The sequence below is a fragment of the Fonsecaea nubica genome, assembly GCF_001646965.1.
Source record: "Fonsecaea nubica strain CBS 269.64 chromosome Unknown Scaff65, whole genome shotgun sequence".
NCBI classification, from domain to species: Eukaryota; Fungi; Ascomycota; class Eurotiomycetes; order Chaetothyriales; family Herpotrichiellaceae; genus Fonsecaea; species Fonsecaea nubica.
Genome location: NW_019173738.1, coordinates 57,558 through 84,123, shown reverse-complemented (window position 1 = coordinate 84,123; position 26,566 = coordinate 57,558). Strand labels below are relative to the sequence as shown.

At 52.6% G+C, this 26,566-nt stretch overlaps 10 protein-coding genes across 10 annotated transcripts; 7 read left to right on the top strand and 3 right to left on the bottom strand.

Moving 5' to 3' along the window:
- Positions 1-136: 136 nt before the first annotated feature.
- Positions 137-846, top strand: AYO20_08372 (hypothetical protein; the record flags this gene model as incomplete). The annotated part of the gene is made up of 2 exons (XM_022646650.1): positions 137-437; positions 527-846. The coding sequence occupies 2 exons, from the start codon at positions 137-139 to the stop codon at positions 844-846; spliced, it is 621 nt and encodes a 206-aa protein (XP_022497381.1).
- Positions 847-1,406: 560 nt separating this feature from the next.
- On the top strand, positions 1,407-2,842 carry AYO20_08371 (hypothetical protein; the record flags this gene model as incomplete). Its single annotated transcript, XM_022646649.1, has 3 exons — positions 1,407-1,455; positions 1,518-1,648; positions 1,724-2,842. 3 exons carry the CDS (start codon positions 1,407-1,409, stop codon positions 2,840-2,842), a joined length of 1,299 nt encoding a protein of 432 aa, XP_022497380.1.
- Positions 2,843-3,759: 917 nt separating this feature from the next.
- AYO20_08370 (hypothetical protein) lies at positions 3,760-4,808 on the bottom strand (the record flags this gene model as incomplete). Its single annotated transcript, XM_022646648.1, has 3 exons — positions 3,760-4,144; positions 4,225-4,318; positions 4,400-4,808. 3 exons carry the CDS (start codon positions 4,806-4,808, stop codon positions 3,760-3,762), a joined length of 888 nt encoding a protein of 295 aa, XP_022497379.1.
- Positions 4,809-5,620: 812 nt separating this feature from the next.
- Positions 5,621-7,414, bottom strand: AYO20_08369 (hypothetical protein; the record flags this gene model as incomplete). Its single annotated transcript, XM_022646647.1, has 1 exon — positions 5,621-7,414. The coding sequence occupies one exon, from the start codon at positions 7,412-7,414 to the stop codon at positions 5,621-5,623; it is 1,794 nt and encodes a 597-aa protein (XP_022497378.1).
- A 2,606-nt stretch (positions 7,415-10,020) lies between these two features.
- AYO20_08368 (hypothetical protein) lies at positions 10,021-12,252 on the top strand (the record flags this gene model as incomplete). Its single annotated transcript, XM_022646646.1, has 1 exon — positions 10,021-12,252. The coding sequence occupies one exon, from the start codon at positions 10,021-10,023 to the stop codon at positions 12,250-12,252; it is 2,232 nt and encodes a 743-aa protein (XP_022497377.1).
- A 703-nt stretch (positions 12,253-12,955) lies between these two features.
- On the top strand, positions 12,956-14,721 carry AYO20_08367 (hypothetical protein; the record flags this gene model as incomplete). Its single annotated transcript, XM_022646645.1, has 3 exons — positions 12,956-13,075; positions 13,140-13,375; positions 13,425-14,721. 3 exons carry the CDS (start codon positions 12,956-12,958, stop codon positions 14,719-14,721), a joined length of 1,653 nt encoding a protein of 550 aa, XP_022497376.1.
- Positions 14,722-15,751: 1,030 nt separating this feature from the next.
- AYO20_08366 (hypothetical protein) lies at positions 15,752-17,529 on the top strand (the record flags this gene model as incomplete). Its single annotated transcript, XM_022646644.1, has 2 exons — positions 15,752-17,161; positions 17,353-17,529. 2 exons carry the CDS (start codon positions 15,752-15,754, stop codon positions 17,527-17,529), a joined length of 1,587 nt encoding a protein of 528 aa, XP_022497375.1.
- An 850-nt stretch (positions 17,530-18,379) lies between these two features.
- AYO20_08365 (hypothetical protein) lies at positions 18,380-18,852 on the bottom strand (the record flags this gene model as incomplete). The annotated part of the gene is made up of 2 exons (XM_022646643.1): positions 18,380-18,678; positions 18,735-18,852. 2 exons carry the CDS (start codon positions 18,850-18,852, stop codon positions 18,380-18,382), a joined length of 417 nt encoding a protein of 138 aa, XP_022497374.1.
- Positions 18,853-19,492: 640 nt separating this feature from the next.
- Positions 19,493-20,860, top strand: AYO20_08364 (hypothetical protein; the record flags this gene model as incomplete). The annotated part of the gene is made up of 1 exon (XM_022646642.1): positions 19,493-20,860. One exon carries the CDS (start codon positions 19,493-19,495, stop codon positions 20,858-20,860), a length of 1,368 nt encoding a protein of 455 aa, XP_022497373.1.
- A 2,399-nt stretch (positions 20,861-23,259) lies between these two features.
- Positions 23,260-25,749, top strand: AYO20_08363 (hypothetical protein; the record flags this gene model as incomplete). The annotated part of the gene is made up of 1 exon (XM_022646641.1): positions 23,260-25,749. The coding sequence occupies one exon, from the start codon at positions 23,260-23,262 to the stop codon at positions 25,747-25,749; it is 2,490 nt and encodes an 829-aa protein (XP_022497372.1).
- Positions 25,750-26,566: the final 817 nt, after the last annotated feature.

Sequence of the window (26,566 nt, the reverse complement as noted above, 5' to 3'; positions counted from 1 at the left end):
CTTTGCGGAGAATGGCTATACAAGCCCAACAAATGCACTCGACACACCGACGCAACACACATTCAATGCGAAGGGGAAAACGCATATCTTAGACATATTCGCGCAACAGGGCCAGACCCATGGACTTGCCAGTATGATGGCTACGTGGATGCTCGACCGGCCGCACTGGTCAGACGACGACTTAGGGTTCTATCCTGTGAAGGAACGACTAATACAAGGCGTGATGGGCGACGATGATTCCGTCTTTCTGGTGGATCTCGGAGGTAGTGTAGGGCACGATCTGGAGAAGTTTCTCGTTCGACACCCGTTCGATACCTTTCCAGGGCATCTGGTCCTTCAAGATCGCGCTGAAGTTATCGAATCGATCCCCGAGAATAGCTTGAAGGCTGGGATTCGCGCAATCGCCCATGACTTTTTCACCCCACAACCCGTACAAGGTAAGTACAGTCATGATTCTGTTTTGTGCACGAAGCCACTCCCGAGGCTATAGCCATTTCGTCTGGTATACACGTTAAACGACTTGCAGGGGCGAGAACGTATTTCTTGCACAGTATCATCCATGACTATCCCGACGACAGGGCACAGCTGATTCTGAAGAACATCGCTCGAGCAATGAAGAAGGGGCACTCCAAACTTATCATATGGGATTTCGTGCTTCCCGATAAGGCTGTGGCCTCGACGCTGACAGCTCTCGATTGGGAAATGATGTCCTTTTACGCCGCGAGCGAGAGGTCGGAGGGTCAGTGGAAGACACTGCTTGAAGATCCCGAGATTGGGTTGAAAGTCAACGGGATCTGGAGCTACAGTCAGTTTGACCAGAGCGTGATTGAAGCAGAACTGGCTTGAGCTGGTACTCATATCCTCTTTATAGCTGAGTCAGTTTCCATGCCGCCTTTCATGAGAATAGAAGTTTAGAGACACTGGTACATCTGACCCAGTACATACCTTGGGTCCTCACCTTCAACCTTGAGTTGACTGCTCGTGTTTTGAGCCCATGCTGAGCAAACCCTTTTGTAGACGGATGAATTCGAGGTTCAGTTAGGGGTGCGCTCAATAGGTCTGGTGTCCAAGATGGCTGGAGGTGAAGGCGTTTGGAGAGGGAAAGATAAAGACTGTTGTTCAGGGTCTCGGTGCTTGTGGAAGGGAGCATTTTGATAATGCCAAGGCTGCGCCCACAGCGAGCGCAGTAAAGGCGGCAGGGCGGGTCCCTGGCCTGCGCCCGCATGTTGTAAAGAGGCAACTTGTTGTCGTCTCCAACTGCGGCTTCTCCTGGTCTGTAAATTTGTCGCTTGCCCATGCGAATCTAGATCACCCTTACCTGATTGCCTGGCTAACTACCAATTCTCCCCTTCCATGGTCCGCCTGACAACCACTGATCTCTCCTTCCGCGCCGCACTCCGCCTAACATGTCCGACCCAAAAGTCGCGGCCGATTTTGATGCAATCATTCAGGCTGGTATTTCGCTCCCCGTACTCCTCTTTGCGCCTGACGGACCGACCCCCTAACGGGACTTGCAGACCGGCAGCGCAAAAAGAACGAAGCCTTAGCAAATGAGATCTTTGGTAGAAACAAAGCGAACAAGAACACCCCGAGGAGCGCAAGCAAAGGCTCTTTAAGGACGCCAGACCTTGCGAGTCGCATCACAAAGGTATAACTAAGCAGAAAGCCCCGTCAAGCTGGAGATGTTGTCCGGTGTTCTTGCTGATGGGAGCGGCCGGTATAGCGATCTTCGTCTGTAACAAGTTCAGGCTCTTCCCGTAACATTCTATCCACTCCACCCTCACGGCCCTCCTCGACCACCCCTCAAACTGCACGCTCATCTCGCCTCGCCTTTGCTCTCGAGTCTTCAGATGCCAACATTGTTTCCTCTCAACCAAATACAAGAGGCTCAGGCATAAGCATCAGAGGCAAGGCGGGGCGCTTCGTGGTAGAAGCCAGCAATTTCGCCCCCGGTACCACGGCCGCCGATATCGAATCTGCGCTACAGGGTGAAACTTTGGACGAGAATGGCGTTAGCGGAATGCTCTCATGTCGCCTTGTCAAGACAAGTCCAGTTGTTGTCGCGGAGCTGGTGTTTACTGAGAAGCAGATTGCGGAGCAGATTATATCCACTTACAACAACCAAAAGGCAGACGGCCGTATCTTGCGGCTCTTCCTCAAGCGATCTGGACTAGGTTCTACAGCTACTTCACAATCCAACCAACTCGCCTCCAATCCTGCACCTGAATCACTGATATCAGAAACACAACGTCTGCCAGATAATGGGAACACTATGGAAGACATCGAGATGGAAACCGAGGCCGCGACCTCTTTCGACGATCGACGCAACCTGGACCCTAAAAACGCTGAAGCGGACGTTCAAGATGCACGCTACGGAGTCGAAAAGCCGCAGTCTTCGGATACACATACGCGCCACACTGACCGAAGGAGAGACGATGATCGACGAGATCGAGATCGCAACTACGAGCGTAGCCATGACAATGACCACGAACAGGAACGAGAGCGAGAGAGAGAACGTGATCGCGAGCGCGACCGCGATCGAGAGCGAGATCGGGATAGAGATCGAGATCGCTATGACCGTCGCGATCCTCGACCTGCGGGCCACGGCTCCTATCGTCGAGGTGACAGACCTGATGCCTACAACTCGCGACCCTCACACTACGGCAATGGAGTCGGCGGAGGTCCCGGATTTGGGAGAGGGATGTTTGGCGGTGGTGCACCAGGCCCCTTCCCACGAGGTGGCGGTCGGATATACGGCGACGACGGGATGCGTGGCGGTCGGCGAGGCGGCGCACCAGGCGGGTTCGGACATGGTGGTTATCCAAGGAGAGGAGGGTACTAGTGATTCCCCCCTCCGTCTATGTGTTTGGACCTACCTGGGGCTTGGGACCAGATTGAGGCAGCGAGCACCGTGCTCGCTATAGCCGTGGACCAGGTCCGGCCACACTACATTGTGCTGTGCTGTGATCTCTTTCCATCGGTGGTCCCAGTCCAGTCTTCGATTGTACTTGTACGATGGCGAAGAAAGGAAAAAGCAAAAGGAAGACCTCATCGGGCTCGGATTCGGATCATTCCCTTTCCTATTGACGGAAAGCCCAAAACTGCCATGTCTGCGGACCACACACCGCAGTGCAGAGCCCGTAACAACCTTGTGCCAGGTTATCCCGTCCAGGCAAATGAATGAACGGGTGGGAGGGCAGAAGAGAAGAGAGCGGGAAAAGAAAAACAAAAGCAAAAGATCCCGTAAACGACCAAGTGGAAACGAAATGCGGACGGACAAGATCTCCCTTGCGTGGTTGTGTGTGTGCGTGACTGTGACTTTATTACAACGCCCGTGAATGCAGTATCGTAGCATATCTTGTCTGTTTCCAGTGTCCCGCCCCTTCCCATCCCATCCGCCTCAGGTCAGCCCGTGACGCTTTTCGTCGTCCGTAGTATTCTTCCCTGAGTAGCCAATGTCTCGAGCTACGCCACCACCTTCCCTGAATGTGTGGTTATCAGGCAAGAAAGAATCCATTGTGCATGTTGATCAATCAAACAAAACATAAACGGAATCTAATCCCAGGTATCCGTCTCCCATGGAGCTCAAAGCCCTACTATTGCTCGTCAACTACCCGTGAAAACGCCTCGCTGACCGTTCCATTACACCCTATCCCATATTCCTGTCTGTCTCCTTGAAACGCAACCCAACCCTCGTATCATCAAGCATGACTTCCGCAACCACATAGACTCCTGCGTCTCGGACTGAGGGAAGGCGGCTCAATCACTCTTCAACATGCTCTCCACCAAATCCCCAAGAGGCCCCCAGTAATCCTTGCCCCCGCCCTTTTCGAGACCGTGTTCGTCCACGAATAGCACGAAGTGCTTGAAACTCGTGTTCAGGTGCGGCTCCAGCCCGAGGTGCACAATGACTTGATAATGGTGGCAATAGATGTGTGCGTACACGCGGTAGAGACGCTTGAAGAGTTGTCGTACGGTCGAGGGGAAATGTTTGGGGAAGGGGACGCCGATTCGGGAGGGGAAAGTGCTCTCGTTGTCGATATTCGACTGCACCCAGGTCATGAGATGTTCAATGTATTCCGGGGCTGGCATTTTAGTGGGCTTGGGGAAGCCGGTTGCGGCGTCTTGCCAAAGATATTCGAACCTACATGCAGTGTTAGAGGTCGCAAGTTGAGTGTTGCGGTAAAAGTGGCGCAAGATTCGCAAAAGATAGGGTCAACATACTCATCAGTGGCTTTCATCTCTGGGCAAGATTGTGGTGAGCAGAATTCTGTGATTGATCCATAAAGCAGGTTGATCTGATTGTAGAAATCGACCACTGTCATCCCATGGCACTTGTCAGCGACTCCTCTCTGCAAAATCTCTTATATGACCCTGGTTGGGAGGCATGCAACCTTACCGTTCACTGCGAGCCACTCGTTCAGATCTTCTCCCTCGGGCAATTTGACAGCCTTTCTCAGGCTGCCGCTTCCCAGGGTCGCTTCGGCGAATTGTCTCAGCTGATAGCTTGAGGTTCCCTTGTTGGTACGTTGCGGTTTGAACTGGCCTCGAGTGCGGGCATTGCTAGATGGTGAAGAACTTCGGTCAACATTGTTCGAGGAAGGGGAAGAAAACAGGCCCAGACGGAGGAGTTGGACGGCGCGGGAAGGCGTGCTGGGTGAAGCCGTGGCTGTGTTTGAAGCCTCCTTCTCTTCACTTTTGTCACACGAGGTGTAGGAATTGATGGTAACGCATGAAGAGGATTGTTTCAAGGTCAAATGAGGGGATAGAGGCTGTGGAGTGGGAGAGGAATTGAGAAACTCGTACATGGTGGTCAGAAATGAAGCCATGCGGGAGGATAGTGATGTGGTCTTCGACTGTGGGAGAGAATGCAGGTCAAATCTCTATCAGGACGCGGCGATATCTACTGCACATTCCAGGAGTCAGTGGTCAAAGTGTCCCGAAGATGTGAAGTTGTGTCTGGCGCCCTACTCACGGACAATCGAGCGACTGCCTTCCTTTCTTCAAGGCGCGGTCAATATGGACAAACAAAGTTGCTCGCGCAAGGATGCAACGAAGATGGAACAATTGTATGGTAGAAGTGTTTGCACAGGCTGAATTCGTTATGAAAGATCACGCCTGCGTCCATCATCATCATCATAAGAAGTCGGCAATCCTTCTTGCGGGAAACGACAATCGGAGGTGGAATCCCTTGGCGGCCAAGTAGCCACAGCAACAGGGAGAACTTCGGCATTTCAGCCTCACCATCAATCGAGGAATGCAATTAGTACGAGGTACAAGGAACGCAATGTCACTTCCATGTCGACACTGTAGACGCAGGAGCAGTGGATTATTGACCAATATGGAATTCTGTAGTCTGGCAGTTGGCCAAATGATGTCCTACCAGCTTCGAGCATTTGTACCTAAAAGTGACTTCCGGCTTTGCTCACGAGTCCCCATCGTATCCTTTTTCCTGCAAAGCAGTCCACGGTGGCTCCCTCTGCAGCCCAAGCCTATCCACATATACCTCGCATATGACATACACTTTGGTAAAAACAGACATACAGCGTGAAAGTGCCACGCAGGACCGCAAGTTCGCTAAACATCAGACCTAGATCCACCCGCTTGTCTCCACCATCGCTCACAACTTGGGCGACGTCATAATATCCTGCACAAGGCTGCGGACTTCACTCTCAAGCTCTTGGGTCTCCTTGTGTGGATCGTACATTTTATCCTTGATCCAGGCTTCCAATTGACTGTCGCTCATCTCGCGCAGATGGTGCAGACGGTCCACATTGTCTTTCTGTGCCGCCCGGATGACGTACAGCGCCACACGAGCACTAACATCTCGGATGCGTGTGATCGAGGGGTACATCAATGCTTGCGCCTTCTCCTCCTCGGTTATCATGGTCGGCAAAGCTTCGCCAGAAGCATAGATCATGTTGGGCGTGACCTGAACAGCCTTGGATAGAATGGTCCCCAGGCCAATGCCTGGGAACACGTACATGTTGTTGCCCTGTCCTCCATGGTACGTCTTATCCTTGTACACGACAGGATGGAATGGAGAGCCGGAAGCAAACAGTGCTCGGCCATCAGTATTGATGATCGCCTCCTCAAAAGTGCATTCCGACTTGGAGGATGGATTTGATAGTGGGAAGATGATCGGCCTATTGTTCCACTTGGCCATCTTCTGCAGGATTTCGGGGGTGAATGCACCTCCAATCGTGCTGAGACCCATGATAATGGTGGGCTTGACATATTCAAGCACGTCATCCAAGGTCTTGAACTGTTGTCCGTTGTTGTCCGTTCGTGAGAAGTAGATCTTGTGTTCAGCGAGCTTGTCACCTCGGTCCTGAGTTACAAGGCCTTTGCTATCGACAAGCCAGAAGCAAGATTTGGCCTCTTCCTCTGTCAGTCCCTCATGCATGAAGTAGTCCACAATCTGCTTAGCCACGCCAACGCCAGCTGAGCCCGAGCCCAGGAAGACTGCACGATGATCTTTGGGCGAGACACCAGACTCCTTGATGGCACCGATCATGCCTCCCATGATGACAGCCCCAGTACCTTGGATGTCGTCGTTGAACATGGCATAGTCTTGGCGGTAGCGCTCAAGGGAGGGAAATGGATTCTTCCAGTCTTCAAACTGGATGACAATATCAGGCCATCGCTCTTTCAGCGCGGCCATCAGCTCATCGAGGAACTCCTGCTCTTCCTCTGCAGTGACCTTGTCTCTTCGGCTGCCCATGTACAACGGATCTTCTCTTAGATCTTTGTTGCCGGTACCCAGATCGACGGTCAGAGGGAGAGTTCCCTCCGGTCTGATGCCTGCACAGCCAGTGTACAAAGCAAGCTTTCCAATGGGAATGCCCATGCCACCAACCCCCAAGTCACCCAGACCCAGGATGCGGGAGCCATCTGTAATGACGGTGATCTCAACATTGGATTGAGGCCAATTTTGGATGATAGCCGAAAGATGGCCTCGATCCTCGAAGCTGAGGTACATGCCCTCAGCCTGTTGATAGATTTGTGACCATTTCTGACACGCCTCTCCAACGGTGGGAGTGTAGACCAAAGGAGTCAACTCGGTGAAGTGATCAGTCAACAGACGGTAGAACAGGTGGACATTGTTGTGTCTGATCGTGCTCAGGTACAGAAATCTCTCCAGATCTGTAGGCTTCAGAGCCAATTGTGCCAAACATCTCTTCTTCTGAATCTCGTAACTCTCTGCACGAGGAGGAGTGAGACCATACGTCTGGAGGTACTTCCGGACTGGGACAGAAAGAGAGGTGTCAAAGTGAGCCGCCCGATTGGGGACATGAGCGGTTGCGTGAGTGTATGTGGGTCGATGGGTATGAGGAGTCTGAGGATTGGTGACTGAGGCTAGATTCCCAACGGTCTGGGCGATAGGTGCCTCGAGAGACGATGAAGTAGTCATGGTTGCAGAGTGCACGAGGCTGAAGAGGTTTGGCCTCGACTTTGAATATCTTGAGATGTTTGAGAGCATTCGGAGGGCACAGAAGGAAACCAAACACTTTATCAATGGTCCTCGGAGCAGAGACTCGACTCTCAAGTGCTTCTCGGGCCGGCACCAACGCACTGGGCAGACTGTAGCTTGGGGAACGGTTCGACGGGGTTCAAGTGGATTCGGAAGAGGCACGAGTACGAGTAGGAATTCTTATCTTCCACGAGGCCAAACATATAGAGAGGTGTCAGCCCAAGGGATAAACCGGGTGGAAAAAGGATTAAACAAAGAAAACGCGGCGGAGAGGGCCAAATAGTCACACCGGACTAGTTACGGATGGCGTACGAGTATCATCAACGTTTTGACGAGCCACCAATGTGGCAGTGGAGAATATGGGTGAAGAACGGAAGGAACGGACATGAGACGGCGAATCAGCCATGCGACTGGTACGGTGAGAGGGCTCTGTTCAATCTATTCGTCTTGAGGCGGTCAATTATTTGGTGAGCCAGAAGTTGTTGAACTTGGAGATCTCAACTTTTTTTTTGTTTTTGGATGAATCATAATGAGCTAGACAGGCGGACAGCCAATCCGATGGCGCAGTTTTCGGAGTGAGAAATGAGTTGGGTGAGTCAAAAGGCGCCGGATGGCCTACTGAAAGGGGCAAGGAGCTCTAAAATTCAAAGGGTCAAGGGGGGCGCCAGGGGTGCATAAGGCCCCTTAGCCCCCTGGGAGTAACCGGCGCCTCCCCTCCTTGGGCGCCCCTTCAGCGCCCGTCAGCCTCTGGGGGTTCCCAGCTGGCATCTGCCATTCCCCAATTGGACCCTTGCGGACCTCAGAGCCTGGTCTCGGCCTCCAAGGATGCTTCTCCGGCCACCGACTGGGGAAATAGCTCGCGGGCACCTACCAGTCCTCGTACGATAAACCCGTCAGCGGACATACGAGTACCGAGAAGCATGGTGATGGGGCCACCAGGCCCGAGATTACTCGTACTCTGTCCTATTCGCCCCGATTCAATTCCATGGCAGCCGTTGTTGTGGTCTGCGCAGTGTCGAGTATCATTCTGCGAGCTGTGAGCTTGTCAAAGGATATGCTGTTGAACCTTTCCGTCCGCTGCAGCTAGGAATAGTTCGTCGTTGTTCGTCCCAATGATCTGCTCGTACAAGGTCGGCAGATCTCCGTCCAATGGCCAATCTCTCACAATACGGTGTCGGAACATCATCATTTGCCATAATCTATTTCCAGATAAGGGACCACGGGGCCCATTTGCACGCGGTCTCGAAGCCCCGGGTGAGCATGGCGGTCTGCGAGCACTCCGAGTTCTCATCGTCGCTTGACCTTGTGACTCATTTAGCGCTCTGCAGGCTTCCCCAGACTCAAAAGTGCAATGTAGACCTAATCATAGATATTCGTGGGCTGGCCGCTTATGCAGGAGGTACATGGAAATGCGGAGAGAAATACGAAGGCTCGGAAAGTCCTGTGCTTGACAAGGCCAGGCTCGACGTTAACTAACCCGACGTGCAGCAACACCCCAGTCTCCAAGGTCCGAATATTCGCGAGGGGGAAGTTGGAGGAAATTTGGAGGAAATATTTACAAAAGGCGCCAATGTGACTGGCTAGCGATCGCATCAAGACTTGACGTACATGATTTGTCAATTCTGTGTAGAGTCATGACTACGATATACGAGAACCTACTCGTACAAGCTCTTGATATAGGGACGTACACCGTACTTTACGAATATCACCCGCTCGTTATCTCAGCAAGTCCAAAACCCCACGGCTTTACTCCTACATCTGTAGGTACACATATAGTGCTCGGTGTGCCCAGCATTGGGGAGATGAAGCTCGGCTCTAAATGCCAGAGGGTAGCTGTGGACAGTGTTGGAGATGAGAACTGCAAAGAAGCGCACAGGTGTTTATTGACAAAGTGTCTTTACATCGGGTCGATATTGTAGGTATCTATTTGGCAGCGCCGGTGATATCAAGCTCTCTTGTACAGAGGCGCGCACCAAAAGTATTATCAACGATAGTAATAGAATGACAAGCCGATCAAAAGACAACAGACTTTATTTTCGTTGCCCCTTACAGCGGCCTCCGAAGATATCGGAGCTCAATCCTCGGTACCTACAGCGCCTATCAAGACTGAAAATATAGACTAAGCTACCGCCTATTAGCTCTGATTTGTAGCTCGGAGATAGGTATGGGTGCCTATAAGCTCAGAAAATCTTCTGTTACAGTAAGTAACATTAGTCATTTAAATTAGCTCCTAACTGCAGGGCTGATGTTCCTGGCTTCACATGCCAGCAACAGCGATTGGTGGAAAGGCGGCACAGCTCTTCCGCGAGCTTGGCACGTTCACACGCAAATGTAGCGATGACGACGGTGCTCCAGGCTGCAACTCCGCAGTCTGAAACTTGGACCTTACCTCACGATTGCGTCTTGCATTGTGCAAGCTGGCAAGCTACTCCCCAAAGCCAGATGGCAGCGTCCTAATATTATTCCCTCCCTCTCTGAGACACTGAGCGACCGAGCCTGCGGGCACACCTTCGTCCTCCTCATCCTCACCTCAATCCGCTGTTATCATGTCCTTCCTCGCCCAATGCTGTGGCTTCGGCCGCAAACGAGGGGAAGATACCGATCCGTTGCTGCCTCGATATGAAGATGACACAAGTCGGCAACGAGCTCTCCACCAGAAGCTGCACACCTACCAGATGTTGAGAGCCCTTTCCAAAGGTTACATGCCCTCCACCGAGCAGACGATTGTCAACTTGCGAACCCTCCTCGCTGCAGACATCCTCAATCCAAACAACAAGGAGTTGAGCGACTCAGGCCGAGCTCTCATCCGGAATTGTCGAACGTGGCTTAAGTTGTTCATTGAAATATTAAGAACTAAGAATGACCAAGACCAGATTCAAGACTTCCTCTGGTATACAACAAAGTCTCGAATCTCCTTGGATGTTGACGACATTTCTTATTCGGCGTCCAGAGTTAAGGCTAGGGCGGATGCTCGGGCTGCTTATGAGAGCTTCCGCACCGTCGGCGGTCTACTTCTCACCAATGCCGATTTCAGATTGTTCGTCAACGATGTCGCCACAATAGGAAGAGAGGTTCTGGCAGATACTGCGTTCTCGTTGTCTTCGGCAGCCGAGAAGGCTGGTAAACAGCTCGAGCTCTCGGAACAGGAACAACAGGCCGTCGCGAAGCCTGGAGCCGACGAGGGTAACCTGCCGTCCAAGCAGGAATTGGAGCAAAATGCGGAAGAGACATCGAAGGTGATTGGGTCTGAGGTAGCAAAAGTTGGAAAGGATGCGATTGAGAGTGCCAAAGAGAACTTCAGTGGTTCGCAAAAAGACACCCTGTTGTACCGTCTGAAGCAGGCAATTCTCAGACTTAGGACTCGCACCGACTATCATGACTCGGTGTCGACCATCTCAAAATTGATACAACGCTATGCTATTGCGTACTCGCGAGTTGCAGATACCGCCGTCGCTGCAGCACAAGAAGATATCCACACTAACCCAGCCCTGGACCGTGCTGTGCACAACTTCTGGAGCTTTTTGAGCAGCTTCGGTGACCCCAACGCGTGGAAGGAGTTGGAGCAGGACTTCAACAAGGTCATGAGCCACGCTAAATCAGACCCCCAGTTTGAGAACTTCATGGTCGAAGTGGGTAACGTCGTGCAGCGAATGTTCACTGATCCGGAATTCTTCGACAATGTGGACCAAAAGCTCGAAGAGCTCAAGGAGAAGTCTTCTAAACTAGGCACCGAGTCCGAGTTTAGAACAGATTTCGACAAAATGCTGAGACAAGCACAGGTCACCATAACCTCTGTGATGGAAGACAAGGACGTCAATGGACTGCTGCTGGCGACAAAGCGGATTTACACCATTCTGACACCTCCAAATAAGGTCACCAACCCCGACCTGATCACCGATGCTATCCACATTTTTCTGCCTCTCCTCATCCGGAGCGTTCAATACATTCCCATTCCTCGGGTGGAGGTTAGTGTTCCGGAAATGGACCTTCTGCTCGAAAATCTTGTGCTTGAGCCCGGTCGAAACGTCAACTCGACCTCTTTCCTTCCCTACCGTCTTCTAGTCTCGACCAAGAACGATCTAGAAATTCGCAAGACGCACTCAAGGAAAACTGTCTCTAGCACCAAGTCCCTCGTCACCATCTCCATCAATGGGCTCAGTGTCGCGGCTCAAGATCTAGGCTTTTGGATCCGCGGCCACGCTGGTCTCATCCACTTTGCCGATGAAGGGATTGCGAGCTTCTATCTTGACGAGCGCGGTATCGACATCTCTCTGGACCTAGAAATCGGTCGTGAGAAGCTCGAACAAATTCTCACTCTGCGAGGTGTCAGAGTCCACATTCACAAGCTTGATTATGACCTCCGCCAGTCAAAGTTATCCTGGCTAGGTTGGTTATTCAAACCCTTGCTGAAACATCTGGTCAGACGTTCGCTGGAAAAGGCACTTGCCGAGAACATCGTCAAGGCCTTGCGCGCCGCGAATCGTGAGCTTGTTTTTGCGCGAGAACGACTACGTGCAACACGCATTGCAGATCCCCAGGACGTCGTCACATTCTTGAAGGCCGTCATGGCGAGGCTGACGCCAGAAGAAGACCCAGATCTGTACACGAGAGTTGGCGTGGACGCTCCAAAGCAGGGCGTTTTCCGAGGGGTATATACACCTGGAAGCATCGTCAAACTGTGGCACGAGGAAGCACTGAGGGCCGAGGAGGCTGTACAGGATGGGGAGGAGAGGGGTGGTGGGTGGAGGAACGACATTTTCGATACCCCCGTTTTATAAGTCAAAATTGTCGCCGACGGGGCTTGTGTCTTTTGCCCTTGTTGTGGTATCCCAAGGATTTCTACTTGTGGAGGGAATCGTATGGTCTTTTCCAGGCTCGGGATGTTGTCTGAGGGCTTGTCATGTGATAACGTGTATTGTTCTGACGGCGGTGGTGTAGATTGGCCGACCAACATAATGCTACGCAATTGTTTCCTCGTCCAACCACATCACACATTCACTCTAAAACATTTGACGAGTGCGACTGCCCTATAGTCTACAGCTTCCAGTTGCCTGTCTATCCCCAGCCGAGGTTGTTCATGTACTGACCGCTAATTGGCATAGACCCCCTGGACGATACTGCGGGCGCTCCGCCAGTTGGAGCGAAAGCTACCAATCCAGAGGCTCATATTCAGAGATTCAGAGGCCGAGTCCACTCTCTCCCTGGGAGTTCCTGCAGAATACAAGACCCCGCGTCGCAGCCACACCTCATTGCCGACTTCGCTAGGATCCCTGGGTCTGATGGTATGCTAGCGTGAGGAGTTGAGAAATGACGATGCAACTGCATGCCGACTTCCGTGTTCAGGAGGAGGAACAGCTTGGAGTTGCGTAGTCTTGAGGTTAGGCTGGTATCTGTGGATGGGATAAAGACCGGAGCAATGCTCCATGGTGTACTTCCATCCTTGAACGGACACATACGTGGAGAGCTGCAAGGAGGTACAAAATGCTGGCAAACACCCGCATACTCCTCTCGATCTGCCTACTTCGGTGTGCGCTGCTAGGACAAGCGCAGGCCTCTGGATCACCGTGTCCGGCTCAAGGTGCCACAGAATGGAGTCTAGAGGTACGACAACTGCTCATCCGTCGACCTTACGCAAAGTTGCATCTATTGACATGATCAAACATAGTATGGCATTCCCCTGCTCGCCTATGAAAAAGGCTTCAATGGGCTCTTGAAAGCTGGCCTAGGAGCAAACCAGCTGGCTCCAAGCTCTACATTGGCCACTCCCCAGTCTACAGCAGTCGTCAAACCGAATCGAGACACCCTCTATGCCAGTGTCTTCTACGATTTGTCCAAGCAGGACCTGGTGGTGGATGTTCCAGAGGTTGACGACCGCTATTATGCCGTTGCTTTCTACACACCGTACGTCGGGGCTCCCCGTCATTGCTGCTTGCTGATGAAATCTTCTTAGATACGGGGACAACTATATCAACTTGGGCCCTGTGGGAGGCAACCCAGCTGGAAAGTATCTCCTGACCCTCGCACCGTCCAGCAGTGCTATGGGGACTTTCTCGACGTCCAGCAACGATGGCTATATGGGCACCGTGCACTCTCCCACCACATTTGGGATTATTCTGTATCGAATTGTTGTCAAGAACGCAACCAGCGACTTGTCTGTCGTGAGCGATATCCTCAAAGACTATAACATTGCAGTGGTATCTCGCAATGGATCGGCGGTTGGTCCGGCGCTCGACAGTGCCATATTCGCAGTCCTCCCACGCTCCACGGCGGAGAGTGTGATGGAGTTGAACACACGGTTCCAGGCCGTCTCGCCTTACAATGCCTCTGGCAGCGAGTCCCCTCCCACCACATCCAACTTCACCCAGGCTGGTATCTCAGGCGGCACATACACAGCCTCAAGCTGCGTCAATCTAACCTCGGCATGGTTGGCAGCCCAAACTGCGATCCAGTCATTTCCTCAAGCGAACGGGAGCGTGCTGGACATGGGTAATGGGTGGACCATCAACAGTCCACAATACTCTGGTGTCTATGGTGACAACATAGTGGCTCGCGCCTATATTGCCCAATTTGGTTATCTGATGCTTCAGCCTGCACAAGCCATTTATCCGACTTTTGCAGGAAACCTCAGCCTGGGGGCCAATGAATCGTACATTCTGAGATTCTCTGGTAAACCACCGCTGACGAAGCTCGGGTTTTGGAGCGCCACCATGTACAATGCCGCTGGCTATCTCGTGGACAATCCTATCAACAGATATTCTCTCGGCGATCGTGATAACCTGACCTATTCTGATGGCACTCCTGTGTACGGACCAGGCAGTGTCGCCGCGGTGGACAAGCCCTTTGACATCCTCGTCCAGGCCGCGCAGCCACCGAGCAACTGGACGTCCAACTGGTTACCTTCGCCTCCAGAAGCAGGTCCTTTTGTCCTCTTGCTTCGGTGGTATGTGCCTGCGCCGGGACTCTCGGACGGAAGCTATATCTATCCCCTCGTGACGAAAGGAGGCGCTGTTACCGGAAACCTGGAGTCACAGCCTTCGCCAACTCCAGCTATCTCATCGTCTGCGGCAGGCCCATCGGCTTCTGAAACAGTTTCTGCCAGCGGTTCTGCGGCCTCGTCTTCAGGTTCGCCATCATCGGCTGCCGCACATCGACTGAATCCCTTGGCGAGGCGGCCTGGGCAGAGTGGGAAGGTATGGCAGGTTTTGGGGCTTCTTGTCGGAATAGGATATCCTGTTCTGCTACTCTGATAAGGGTGGTAGGACTGAGCGAATCTCCTGAAGGCTGTCGAGTGTTGAAGTCATTACGCAGTTGACACAAGTGCAGTATCGTGCGTCTCGCACTCTCGTTTGCTAACAAAGGGAAATCGAGGGCCCAGAAGGATTGCTGACACGCTACCGTTGGAGTGGCGGGCCTGGACTGTGTTCGTGCGCACCTGCTGGATTGGTGTCGATGAACCCCACGATGAGCCCTGTGCGGCGACAATCCGAAGGCATGTTTCTGCGCCCGTGGGATCGGCGGGATCCTGCCTTGACGCCTCGGGCCTTGGAGCTATCACGGTCGTTTTGCAAAGAGAGCAAGCTTAATGAGACGGTAGAGAGTAGAGAGTGAGAACAGCAATGCTTGTGCAGCCAATTATCGACTTGGCGCATGAGGTTCGACAAAAGTTTTTCATGTGGTTCATCTTCCGCGTGCTTCAAGCCCACAAGCCCTGTCTATCTTGATACTAACTTAAGCTTATTAACCCTGTTGCCCATGGTCCTTACAGTCCTTACCGTTACTCGCTACTCGCTACTCGCTACTCGTACGAGGAACATACATGAGATCTGAGACGTCCACCAGAGCCACAGCTGGTGACGGGCCTATCTACAACCAATCACCAACCATCAGCCTATCTTCCTGTCACTCCCTCCACGGCTCTGACTGTTTATATTTGATATTCCCTTCATGAAAGATACGCGTCATGGTATCAGCATGGTCCATGTCTATCTCCAGCTTCCCTCTTGGGACACGAGCTCTGATTCCAGCCTGGTGGCTCCCCAGATCCTTATCGACCAGCTTCCTGTTAGGTGCGATGCATTTTTGTCCCTCGCATATTATGGCTCCAGTTCCCTGTACCACCTGTACCGCTTGTCTCTAGCGAGGTCACCGGCCCCTTATTACTCACTCGTCACCCCTCTAGTGCAACTCTTCCATGCTTCTTCTAACGAGAGACAGGAAGGACGGAAGATATCCTGCATGTATTGAGGCCCTGACGATATACGCTTTATTCGAGAGAAAATGGACGACGTCAAGGAGGAGAAACCGACAGAGAATCCCGAAGGTCCCCTGGCGTCTGGCGAGCAACAGGTTGTGATATCCTTGGACGGGGAGGTTCTCAACGCATCTGGCCACGTGGACCAGCTGAACCGCCAATATGGTCTATTGAGTATCTTGGGTCTTGCAATGACGGTCGACAATGCATGGGTCGCCCTGGGAACATCGCTCGCCGTCTCGATCTACAATGGAGGTGCTCCCGGAGTGATATGGGAGCTGTGGGTTGCGGCCTTCTACTACAGCTTCATCAACGCCTCCATCGCCGAACTCGCGTCCTCGGTGCCTTCTTCTGGAGGCGTCTATCACTGGGCGACCATCACCGCAGGGCCCAAATGGGGCCGTCCCATGGGGTTCTTTGCCGGTTCTCTGAACTATTTCGGCTGGTTGTTTGACCTGGCGTCCATTTCATACATCATGTCGGAACTGTGCGTTCAGATGTACTTTCTGTACCATCCAGACTATGTGATTCAGCCCTGGAATCTGTTCGTGGGCTTGGTGTGCATCATTGTGTTGTGTCTGACCGTCACCATCTTTTTCAACAACACGCTGGCTTATCTTCAGCACTTTGGCCTGTTCATTGTCACGGTGGGCGGCATCGTCACCATCATTGTCCTCGCGGGCATGCCATCTCGCCACGCGTCCAACAGATTTGTCTGGACCGACTTCCAGAACAACACGGGCTGGAGCGGCGGAGTGGCTTTCTTGACCGGTGTTCTCAACGGGGCTTTCACCATCGGCACGGCCGACGGGGTGACACACATGGCTGAAGAACTGCCCAATCCCAAACGTGACCTACCCAAGGCGATCTTCGCCCAGATCGGCCTCGGGTTCCTGTATGCGTGGTGCTTCGCCATCGCGCTCTTCTACGGCGTCAACGACCTCACGGCCGTGCAGAACAGCAACGGCTCATTCCCACTGGCGCAGGCCTACTCGCAAGCGACGGGCAGCCGGGCGGCGACGTTCGGCCTCCTCTTCATCATCTTCCTGTCCCTCGTGCCGTGCCTGATCGGGACGTTTCTGACTGTCGGACGCACCTGGTGGGCGCTCGCCCGCGACAATGCCACCCCGTTCTCGGGCTTCTTCTCGCGCGTGAACGAGAGACTGAGCTGTCCCATCGAAGCCACCCTCCTGACGGGGCTGCTGACCATCGGCCTCTGCGCAATCACCCTCGGCAGCAAGACGGCCTTCAACGACCTGGCCGGCTCCTTTGTCGTGCTCAGCAGCGTCTCGTACGTCGTCACCATCCTCCCCAACATCGTCACCCGCAGGAAGTACATGCCCGTGGGGCCGTTCACCCTGGGCAGGTTCGGGTACCTGATCAACGGGCTCGCGGTGGTTTTTATCATTTTCTTCGACACCTTTTATTGTTTTCCTGTAAGTTTCCATCTCTCCACCACTGCTCCATGGCCCTCGACCTACGCAGAGCCTTGTTCCCCTCGACCTCGGCTCGCCTTTCCTCTCCTCCTCCCTCCTCTCCCTCCCTCTTTCCCTCCCGCTCTTATAGATCCTTTCGTTATTTCCTCCATTTCTTCCGCTCATGCATTAATTTTTTTTTAACCTTGCAGTACGCCCTCCCCACGACCACCGCCACCATGAACTACAACTCGGTCATCCTGGTCGGGGTCGTCGCCCTCACGACATTTTGGTGGTTCGTCCACGCCGTGCGCAAATACGACGGGCCCAACGTGGGCAAGATGATCCAGGCGAATCTCATGGAGGCGAGGCGGGCGTCAAAGGTTTAGATCTTGGAGAGTAGATAGATGGAATAATAGAGGTGTGTGTGTGTGTGTGTGTGTGTGTGTGTGTGTGTTAAAATATCAAATGGCAAATGGGCAATTGTCAAATGTCAAATTTCGAGGTTGTGGTCTGTAGACCTACACCCCCTTCGTTTCCCTTCCCTTCGCCTATAAAAGTACGCAAGTATAGACGCTGAATGAAGAACGAACATTCGGCGTCCAGTCAGGCTTGAGATTCTCTCTTTTTTTTTCCGCGGTCGCTTGGACTTGAGGGTTCCTCAGAGGGGAGGGAGAAATACACACAGCACGTACATATATTCTTACCATGTCATCTGTTGTGTTGTTGTGCATTAAGTAGCCAGGAGCAGCGACAGAGTCATGTTACAGTGTCGGTCATCGTGTTAAGCAATGGGGGGCCGCGGGACGGCACTGGGCGAACCCAAGCGTTCAAGAGTGCCTAGGCACTAGGTATCTGCACCAGGCAATATATGCGTCACGGGAGATATCGACGTACAGAGATGCAACTAAGTGAGTACAAGAATTCAGATATTGGTAGTTGCAGTCTCTCGCATTGTTTTAAGTTTCTTCATTTGGTGTTTTATGGGTTATCGCCATCGGTTTGTTTTTGGAAAGGTAAATAGAGCCAGCAACACGAGGTCTAAGTGCTCGGTAACCATGCCATCTCCATCGTCCATCGTCAGAGGATATTAGGAAAGATCTTGCAGCCCACATATGCCTCCAATTTATCCGGAGTTCAGGATCGGGCTGTACGTCCTTCGCTCAACAACCCCCATACATCACATATAGATGCTGCTAAGGTCCATCGACTTGAAACTTATCAACCGCAGCAGATGTCCTACTTGGGGGTCTTTGTCTGCCCCGGGTGAGGATCGATATCACTCCCCTTGGTCGGGTGAATGCTTTCTGGGAGCGCCTTCTCCAATGCTTCTGGAGCGGCTTTTTGGACAAATTCGGGGACGACACTCGGACCCGTGGCGTGGCTCTTGAAGCTGGTGTCTTCGTTGTGTGGATCAATACTGCTGCCTTTGGTAGGGTGCACGCTCTCGGGGAGAGTCTTTTCTAGACCCTCTGGCGCCGCTCGTTGTACGGGGTCGGGCACGACGCTGTCGCCAGTGGCATGACTCTTGCCATCAACTATCCTTCGCGTCAGCCTTGGGGATAATGTCAAACGTGAATTACCAGTGACATACCTGGATTGTTGTTGTTGCCTGCCGCCTGGCGTGGGCTGCTGGCGACGAGTGTCCGGCTCAGCAACCTGGTGCCATTCGCGCGAGGAACGAAACGTTGTAGAAGTTGGATTCGCTGCATGTTTGCAGTTTTTGTATGTGTTGTAGAGGAAGATCTTGGAAACAGATCTACTGGCCACGACCAACCATTGAAATCTCAGGAGCTCTATATACTCCGGTATTGGTGCCTCGCAGCAAAGTCATGACATCAATTCGTGGAGTGGTGAATCATCAAACCTAATTCGAATCTGCGCCATCTGTCCCCAGGCATTGCATCTCGATGATAGATCGACTGTGGACTCCTTCTGGCGAGAAACGGACCAATTCAGAGTAAATGGTCCGTAGGCAGTGGTACGGGGGGTCGATCACCGATTGATGACCTTTCTCTCCATGAAACTGGGTGTTGGTCACTGGGTCTGTCACTGATTGATCAGGACATCCCGCCACTGCCCTTACCTTGGTTCGACAAACATGAAGCATCCGTGCAGACTTACATGCAGCGAGTACAGAGGACAGGACAGCAGTTTGTTCCCCTAACATTGATGGAAAGGCGTCTCGGCGTCGACAAGTCTTGAGTAGGTGGACATGCGTGGACATGATGGGTGGATGTCCGGGTAAACATCGGGTCCTCAACTCTCCATTTACGCGGAAGCAACAATTTTTGAGCGACACCATCCCTTTTAACAGATCAAGTCAGAGGGTATACTCTTCCGTTGTCGTCGATGCTTTATGGTCTTCGCTCCTCGAGACTTCTGTACAACCCATGTCGACGAACTCCCAGTGGCCTTGCACCCCGGCGCAGCCTCCTTACCCTTGCGATTGAGTCCTCTTGCGACGACACCTGCGTCGCCATCCTTTCAAAATGTACAACAACAAATAGGCCGCGCCGGGTGAAGGCACAGCTGCTCTACAATAAAAAGATCACCGCCAAAAACACCGGGAAAGGAGGCATCCTCCCCACCGAGGCACTAGAGAGTCACCAATCGAACCTCTCGAAATTGCTGGAGGATGCGGTCCTGTCTTTACCGACCGCCAACGATGCACTCCCCGATGCAAAGAGAACATGGCTTCGAGATGGCACGCCGAAGCAAAAACCAGACTTCATCTCGGTAACGAGGGGTCCCGGAATGTCAGCGAACCTTGGGGTTGGGTTGGCTACGGCCAAAGGCATCGCGACAGCATGGCAGATACCAATGGTCGGTGTTCACCACATGCAAGCCCACGCTTTGACACCAAGGCTTGTTCATGCAATGTCTGGAGAAGACCCTCTCAAACAGACTTCTCCAACACCAACGTTTCCGTTCCTGACATTGTTGGTCAGTGGTGGGCACACAATGCTGCTCTATTCAAAGGGCCTGGTCGACCACAAGATCTTGGCTACAACTACCGACACAGCCGTGGGTGACGAGCTGGACAAGTGTGGACGCCTCATCCTTCCTCAAGAGCTGCAGCAGAGCACTCCGGATACTGCCTTTGGGAAATATCTTTCAAGATACGCCTTCAAGGACCCGGAAGAATTCAAGTCCTGGCGCGTGCCGCAAACACGCGTCGAAGAGCTCAATAAGCCATCGAATAAGTTTGGATGGAGCCTTACGACCCCGATGTCCCAGAACAGGGATTTGGCCTTTAGTTTCTCAGGCATTGCGAGCCAGGTCAAGAGGCGTGCCCTCGCAAGTGGAGCCGAGACTGGCCATTTGACGGAGGAAGAGAGGGTTTTATTGGCCAGGTCTGCCCTGGGCACAGCCTTTGAACATCTGGGATCGCGAACCATCATTGCATTGGAGAAGCTCCGTGCAGAAGGTGTTGAGATTCCCACTTTGGTGGTGAGCGGAGGCGTGGCGGCGAACGACTTCTTACGCTACTATCTACGAAGACTTTTGGATTTGCGTTCTTTCGAGCGGATGGCCCTGGTCTTTCCACCTGTCGATCTCTGCACGGACAATGCGGCGATGATTGGATGGGCGGGCATTGAGATGTTCGAGGCTGGCTATACAACTGATACGAGCTGCGCACCCGTGAAGAAATGGACAATGGACAGCCAAGGGCCTGACGGGGGAATTTTGGGGATTGGAGGCTGGGTGACAAGCTAGCCATGTGCAGCAAGCAGATTCAAACAGATCGCTGTTTCGACAAGATAAGGCTGGCATCCTGGCTTCTACGCGAAGAACATTGGAAACACGACAGAGTCCTCGTAAGAGTCCTCGTAACTTCGTATATTATTCCTGCCACGCAAGACCAATCCTTTCCGAGGCTACGACCATCCGCAATGATCAGGTGATAGCGTGGTTGTGACAGCACGCTTCCAGAGGCTCAAATTTCGGAATGAAAGATATTGTGATTGGACCAAAATACGAGGCCTTGCAGCAAGGAGGGTGACAATCCGTGAGTCACTCTGCTTGTCCTCACCCTGAACAGGAATGCTTGTTTGGTCTTCTGGGACAGGCTTTCCGGTTGTGGGGATTGAGTAAGTACCGAGTAGTGGGACAACAGCTCTTGTTCGACTCGACCTTTCTCCTCCAGGTAGGGCCTCCCACGGTGCCAATCTTTCCGTACCTTTTGGAGGGTTACAAAAATGCCCTTTGGTGCTAGTTCGTTTAGAGAGACATGCGTCATGAACACACGGGAGGCCTGAAGTGCCTTGCATCCGGTGCATGTCAGCCAATCACCGACGTCCAAGGCGTATTTTTGCTGCATTCACCGGTCGGCACGGTTCCTGTCGAGTTGAGTCCTGTGTGGACTCGCACCAAGTGATCCAGGAACGTATGGATATCAATGGCCGAAAAGTGGACAGAGTGGCGACTTTCACCAAAAGTCCATGTGGGATTGATTGATGTTATCCGTACGAGGTACGAGGTACTTGTTCCAGTAGCGCGAGGGGAATAAATTTCTGAGGCCTTTTAATGGTCGTGTCGAAGCTTGAATTTCTGCACTGCCACAGCCGCTCACTCCTTTGCCTTTTCTTCCTTTTTGCTGTCTTAAGCCATTGCGGATCTCTCCGCAGGGCATTTCCTTTCGAGTGGGAATTGGAAAAAAAGGAGTGGCATGTCAGAAGCGCCATTGAGATTTCATTGTCGAGAGTTTTACCATCCTTACCTCCTCGCCTCGTACTTGTAGATGCAACGGGGTTGAACGGGTTGATTTCACGCCGAGTCCGTGTCTTGGCAGGGCTGACTTTTGGTCATGAACTGATTAGATAAGCGATGGCGTGAGCTGCCAATATGTCATCGTCATACAAGCACAAGTCCTTGTAGAAGAGGGCTTGGATACTTGAGTCGCAGCAAGGGACTGGATTCCCGTAGGTCGTTTCCCTAGAGGCTCTTCACGCTGCATGTGGCTCCATTCCTTTTGCAGCATGAAAGTAACAGATATCCTGGTCCAACTTGCAGGGCACACAGACGGACTTGTGAGGGACTACCTGAGTAGGAGACGGGGATTGGATGCAGGGCGGATCATGGGCAATAGTTACGGCCGATGGACAGGGATGCTAAAGACCGAGACGCGGATGACCAAGGGCACCCTCAGGGCCCGTTAGCCCAGGAGCTTAATAGCGAGTGCCTGTACAAGCCGCCCAAAGCACACCACCGGGGCACAGCGCGTGCCCGCGCCACACTGGAAGGGTAGGGAAGCGAATAGAGCCCCCTTCAGCTTACCCAATAACATCCAAAGAGGTGGATGACCCCTGGTCGTGCCAAGCAGGCAACAGCGAACTTGAGATTCAAACATCATCAGCGCAACGGGCTTCACTTCGACTCACACTTCTTCCTCTCAATCGCGACCTCATTTTGCCCTGACTCCCTTTCTCCTCCCCTTCCTCCTAACCAAAGCCTCCAACTCGGCTACGATTCAGGATAACCACCAGGACTTGCCACCTTGGCCTCAGGTTATTCCCCCTCCATCATCCGAGACCCCCTCTATCTCACTTCGATCTCAAACCTCACTTCATTCCCGTTGTGCTCAATTGCACTTTTGCGTCTTTGTAAAAGGACACCTGTGCAGTCCTTGCAGTCCTCCCGTATCCCCTCTGAACCCCAACTAGGTCCCACCAACGGTGTGGCTGTACTTCGCCTGTCCGCTCCTTCCGAGACCATCGAACGATCGGGGTATATACCTGGTTCACAGTGTGTATCACGCTTTTGACCTGCGCCCGGGTTAAGAGGCCACATTGTATGAGAACGTACCCCACGAACTAGACGGGAAAGGCGTTCTCCCTGTCGGATATCATTGGCACCAACTGGAAAAGAAGGATTCACAACACGCCCACTGTGAGTAAAAGGCGACTTTCGATTTCCACACGTCTTCAGTCTTCGCTTTATATCTTTTGAGGGGTTATCTGGCACGGGTGAGTCATAGCAACGGAGAATGATCCAAGTCGACCAATCGACCGCGTGCTAAACTTGGGGCTAGCACTTCTGCGAGTCATCTGCATCTTCTCCTCGCCTTTGGTACATCCAGTCTTTTACATATACCAAGCATGGCGTCCTCCTCCACCATGCCTCCCCCTCCCACTCCATTTGCTCATCGCCGCACTCCTCGACTCATCACCAAAGGCCTTACTGCATCTTCTCCCACCTCGACAGAGTCATCAGCATGCATCTTGCATAAGATGTCCCTGTCCAAGGGCGCGACTTTCCACTCTTCATCCTCGCCTGCCACTGAGGATGATCCAGTGCTCAGCATCCCTCACCTGACTCGTCGCTCTCCGACATGCTCTCAATCGACTCTCACTAGTTGGCTCTCCGAAAAGGAAGACGTTGCTCAGTCCATCGCCGACTTTGAACAAACCTTCTCTGGTGCTCGCGGCAAGAAGATATCCAGTCGTCGTCGCTCCACCCAGTCGCTTGACCAACAAGTCTGGGTTCGCCGCGTCACGTTACCCTCCGACGAAGGGTTGGGTTCATCCATCAGCCCAGCAAGTGACAAAGGTCTCGCCAAGTCATTCGAAAGAGCGTTGGATTTGTTGTCGAACAAGGACAGTGGGCTGGGTACTTCCATCAGTGACTCAGCCGAGAAAGTCGCGGGAAATACTTCCGAAGACGACAGTCTTGCACAAGCAGTTCAAGGTTGGATTGCCCGATGCATGTTGATGTGTGAAGACAGTGTTAACCAAGCTCGTGCAGTAGCTGACTCTCCAGACACGACTACTCGACGCACTAGGCAACGAGGCAGTCCCGCTCCATCTAGGACTTGCAGCACCGTTACCCGATCCGCAGTCACGCAGAGCATTGCTCCGCCTACTTCTCGACCTACTTTGCGTCACCCCGCACTGAGTCCTTCGGCTCGAAAGAAGATCAAGGACTATATCATCACCCCTATCCTCCGAGAAGATCGATTCGAGGACTTCCATCCTCTTGTCACTGCTCTTGGATCCAAGAACAACAAGGCCGTTAAATGCTTGCGCGACCTTGAACAAAGCCTCATCTTTCAGCCACTGGTAAGCACCCTCACCGTCACCCGCTTGACAGCATCTGACGTCGATTGCAAGACACTTGCCATCTCAAGGCAACTGTACCGCCTCTTTGGCGAGTTCACGATCCAGCTTGTTGTCGATACCTACCAACATCTTGCTGAGTCTGATCAACGACGTGCCGCCGACCGTCCATACAACAACGGTTACTTCCTTGACCTGGTCCAACAGGTCAACCGACTAGCTGCACACATCGGCTCTTCCAGTCGCGCTCAGCAGGCAGGCACTGCTGAGGAAAACGACGACATGGCTTACTCCATCGATGACGAGGTTACCCTGGAGGGTGGTCTTGGGGAAACTGGCAACGAGGCCGAGCTCGTTCGCTGGAAGAATGGCAAGGGCTACTCTCTGCGGACTGGTCTGCCTTATGTGCCCAGTCCAGGCGTCAAAAGAGCTAGCAGTGAAGCTCTTGATGAAGACGTGGCAAGGTCCATGGCTCGCAGAAAGAAGGGCTACATCCCCGAAATTGTTGAGATGAAATGCTCCGACCCTACCTGTGACAAGATCTTCAACCGCAAGTGTGACCTGGCCAAGCACGAGAAGACGCATTCTCGTCCTTTTAAATGTCCCGAGGCGAGCTGCAAGTACCATGAGCTTGGACTTCCAACGGAGAAGGAACGGGAGCGACACATCAATGACCGTCATTCCAAAAACCCTGTCTTCTATAAGTGCGAGTTCTGTGAGTTCCGTACCAAGCGTGAGAGCAACTGCAAGCAGCATCAGGAGAAGAAGCATGGTTGGCACTATGAACGTGCCAAGGGCAAAGACAAGGTCATGACCAAAATGACACCGGCTCAGACTCCACGCACTCCAAGTATGGATTACTCCCCCAGCCCAGCTGTTTCTATCAGAACCTGGGACGACACCAGCTCTATTGCGGGAAGCATCGCTGGAAGCATGCCAGGCAGCTCTTCCATGACGCCATTTGAGCAGCCGATCAACGCTTTCGACAATTTCAACGGCACACCGGTTACATATTCGAACCCGATCTTCCCGCGAAACCCTCCTGCTGCCCCTTACAACCCAGCGGGTGATGATTTCGACTTCAACGCTCCTTTCCAGGCCGCCTATCAGCCCGCTCAGTATCCTAACCTGATGACCACACCCATCACACCAACTTACAGCAACATCACCGAGCCATCTCCATACAATACAGCCATGGATATCACCGTGGACTGCAACAACCAGACTTCCTGGAACCAGGGGCTGCCGACACCAAGCTCCTACTTCCAGCCGACCTCTCGCAATCCGTCCATCTCGGAGCATTCTCCCATGATTGCTGGTTCTTCTGGACAGTCATTCAACGATGCCCCGTTGATTGTCTCGGACTCGGAGTTTCAGAGTGACTTCTCCCTCTTTGGAGGTGAAAGTAGCAATGCCTTCTCCAACCCCGCCGCCGCCACGGCAACTTTGTTCCCAGGTGGTCCTGAGGCCTTTGCTACTCTCGACAACGACCCAATGTTCGATTCTGTCTGGAACGACAGCGATTTCATCGACTATGACATGAATAATTAGACGTCACTGGGAAAGATCCCAATCCCCTTGAGGATTGCAGGGGCGAAAGCGGCCAAAGGGCACTACCCGCCGCCATGTACACTTTAGCAAGTTTTTGCGGAGCGAGCTTTTGTTTTTATTGAAGGACTTTTTTTCACTACCAACTCCACCCATCGACAAACCCACAAAAAAAAGATGCCGGTGTTGAGACACAGGAGTGAAGCGAGCTGGAAGGTTGACGACTTGAATAATTGATGACGACGTGATGATACCGGTCCAGTTCTCTTTTCCTTGTTCACTTCTCTTCCTGTGGACTGGGAGGTACTGGAGATTCGAGACTGGATACGAAGCAATGGGGTTGGCGGACATGAAAGCCAATGCTCATGATTGCGAGGAGAAGGTTAAAAGGGAAAGACTGCTTCAATCAATCCACATTTTCTGCTGGTTTCATGACATGATTCAATAGCTCTTGTTTGGCTATGGAGAATGGGGGAATCGGCCAACTATGACATTGATACAAGATACAGAATACAAATTCATCTCCTTGCAATTCAGTTTTTTCTTTGACACTTGATTTTGTCCATATTCCTGCATCGGGTTGATGTAGTGGTCAAGTCTCATTGGTGGACACGGCGCCGCCGTCTGAAGGAACTGACCTCGTATACTTGCCTGAGTTGATCTGCCCTGGGCGTGCATTTATTGTTTTCGCTGGAGACCTCTGACACTCCCGAACGTACGGGGTGAGGTATACACTGTTTATTGGCAGAGGGCATGAACAGGATGAAAGCGCAGTACTGAATCATACTCGGCGTTCTGTGTCTGTGCCTGTCCTGGGTAT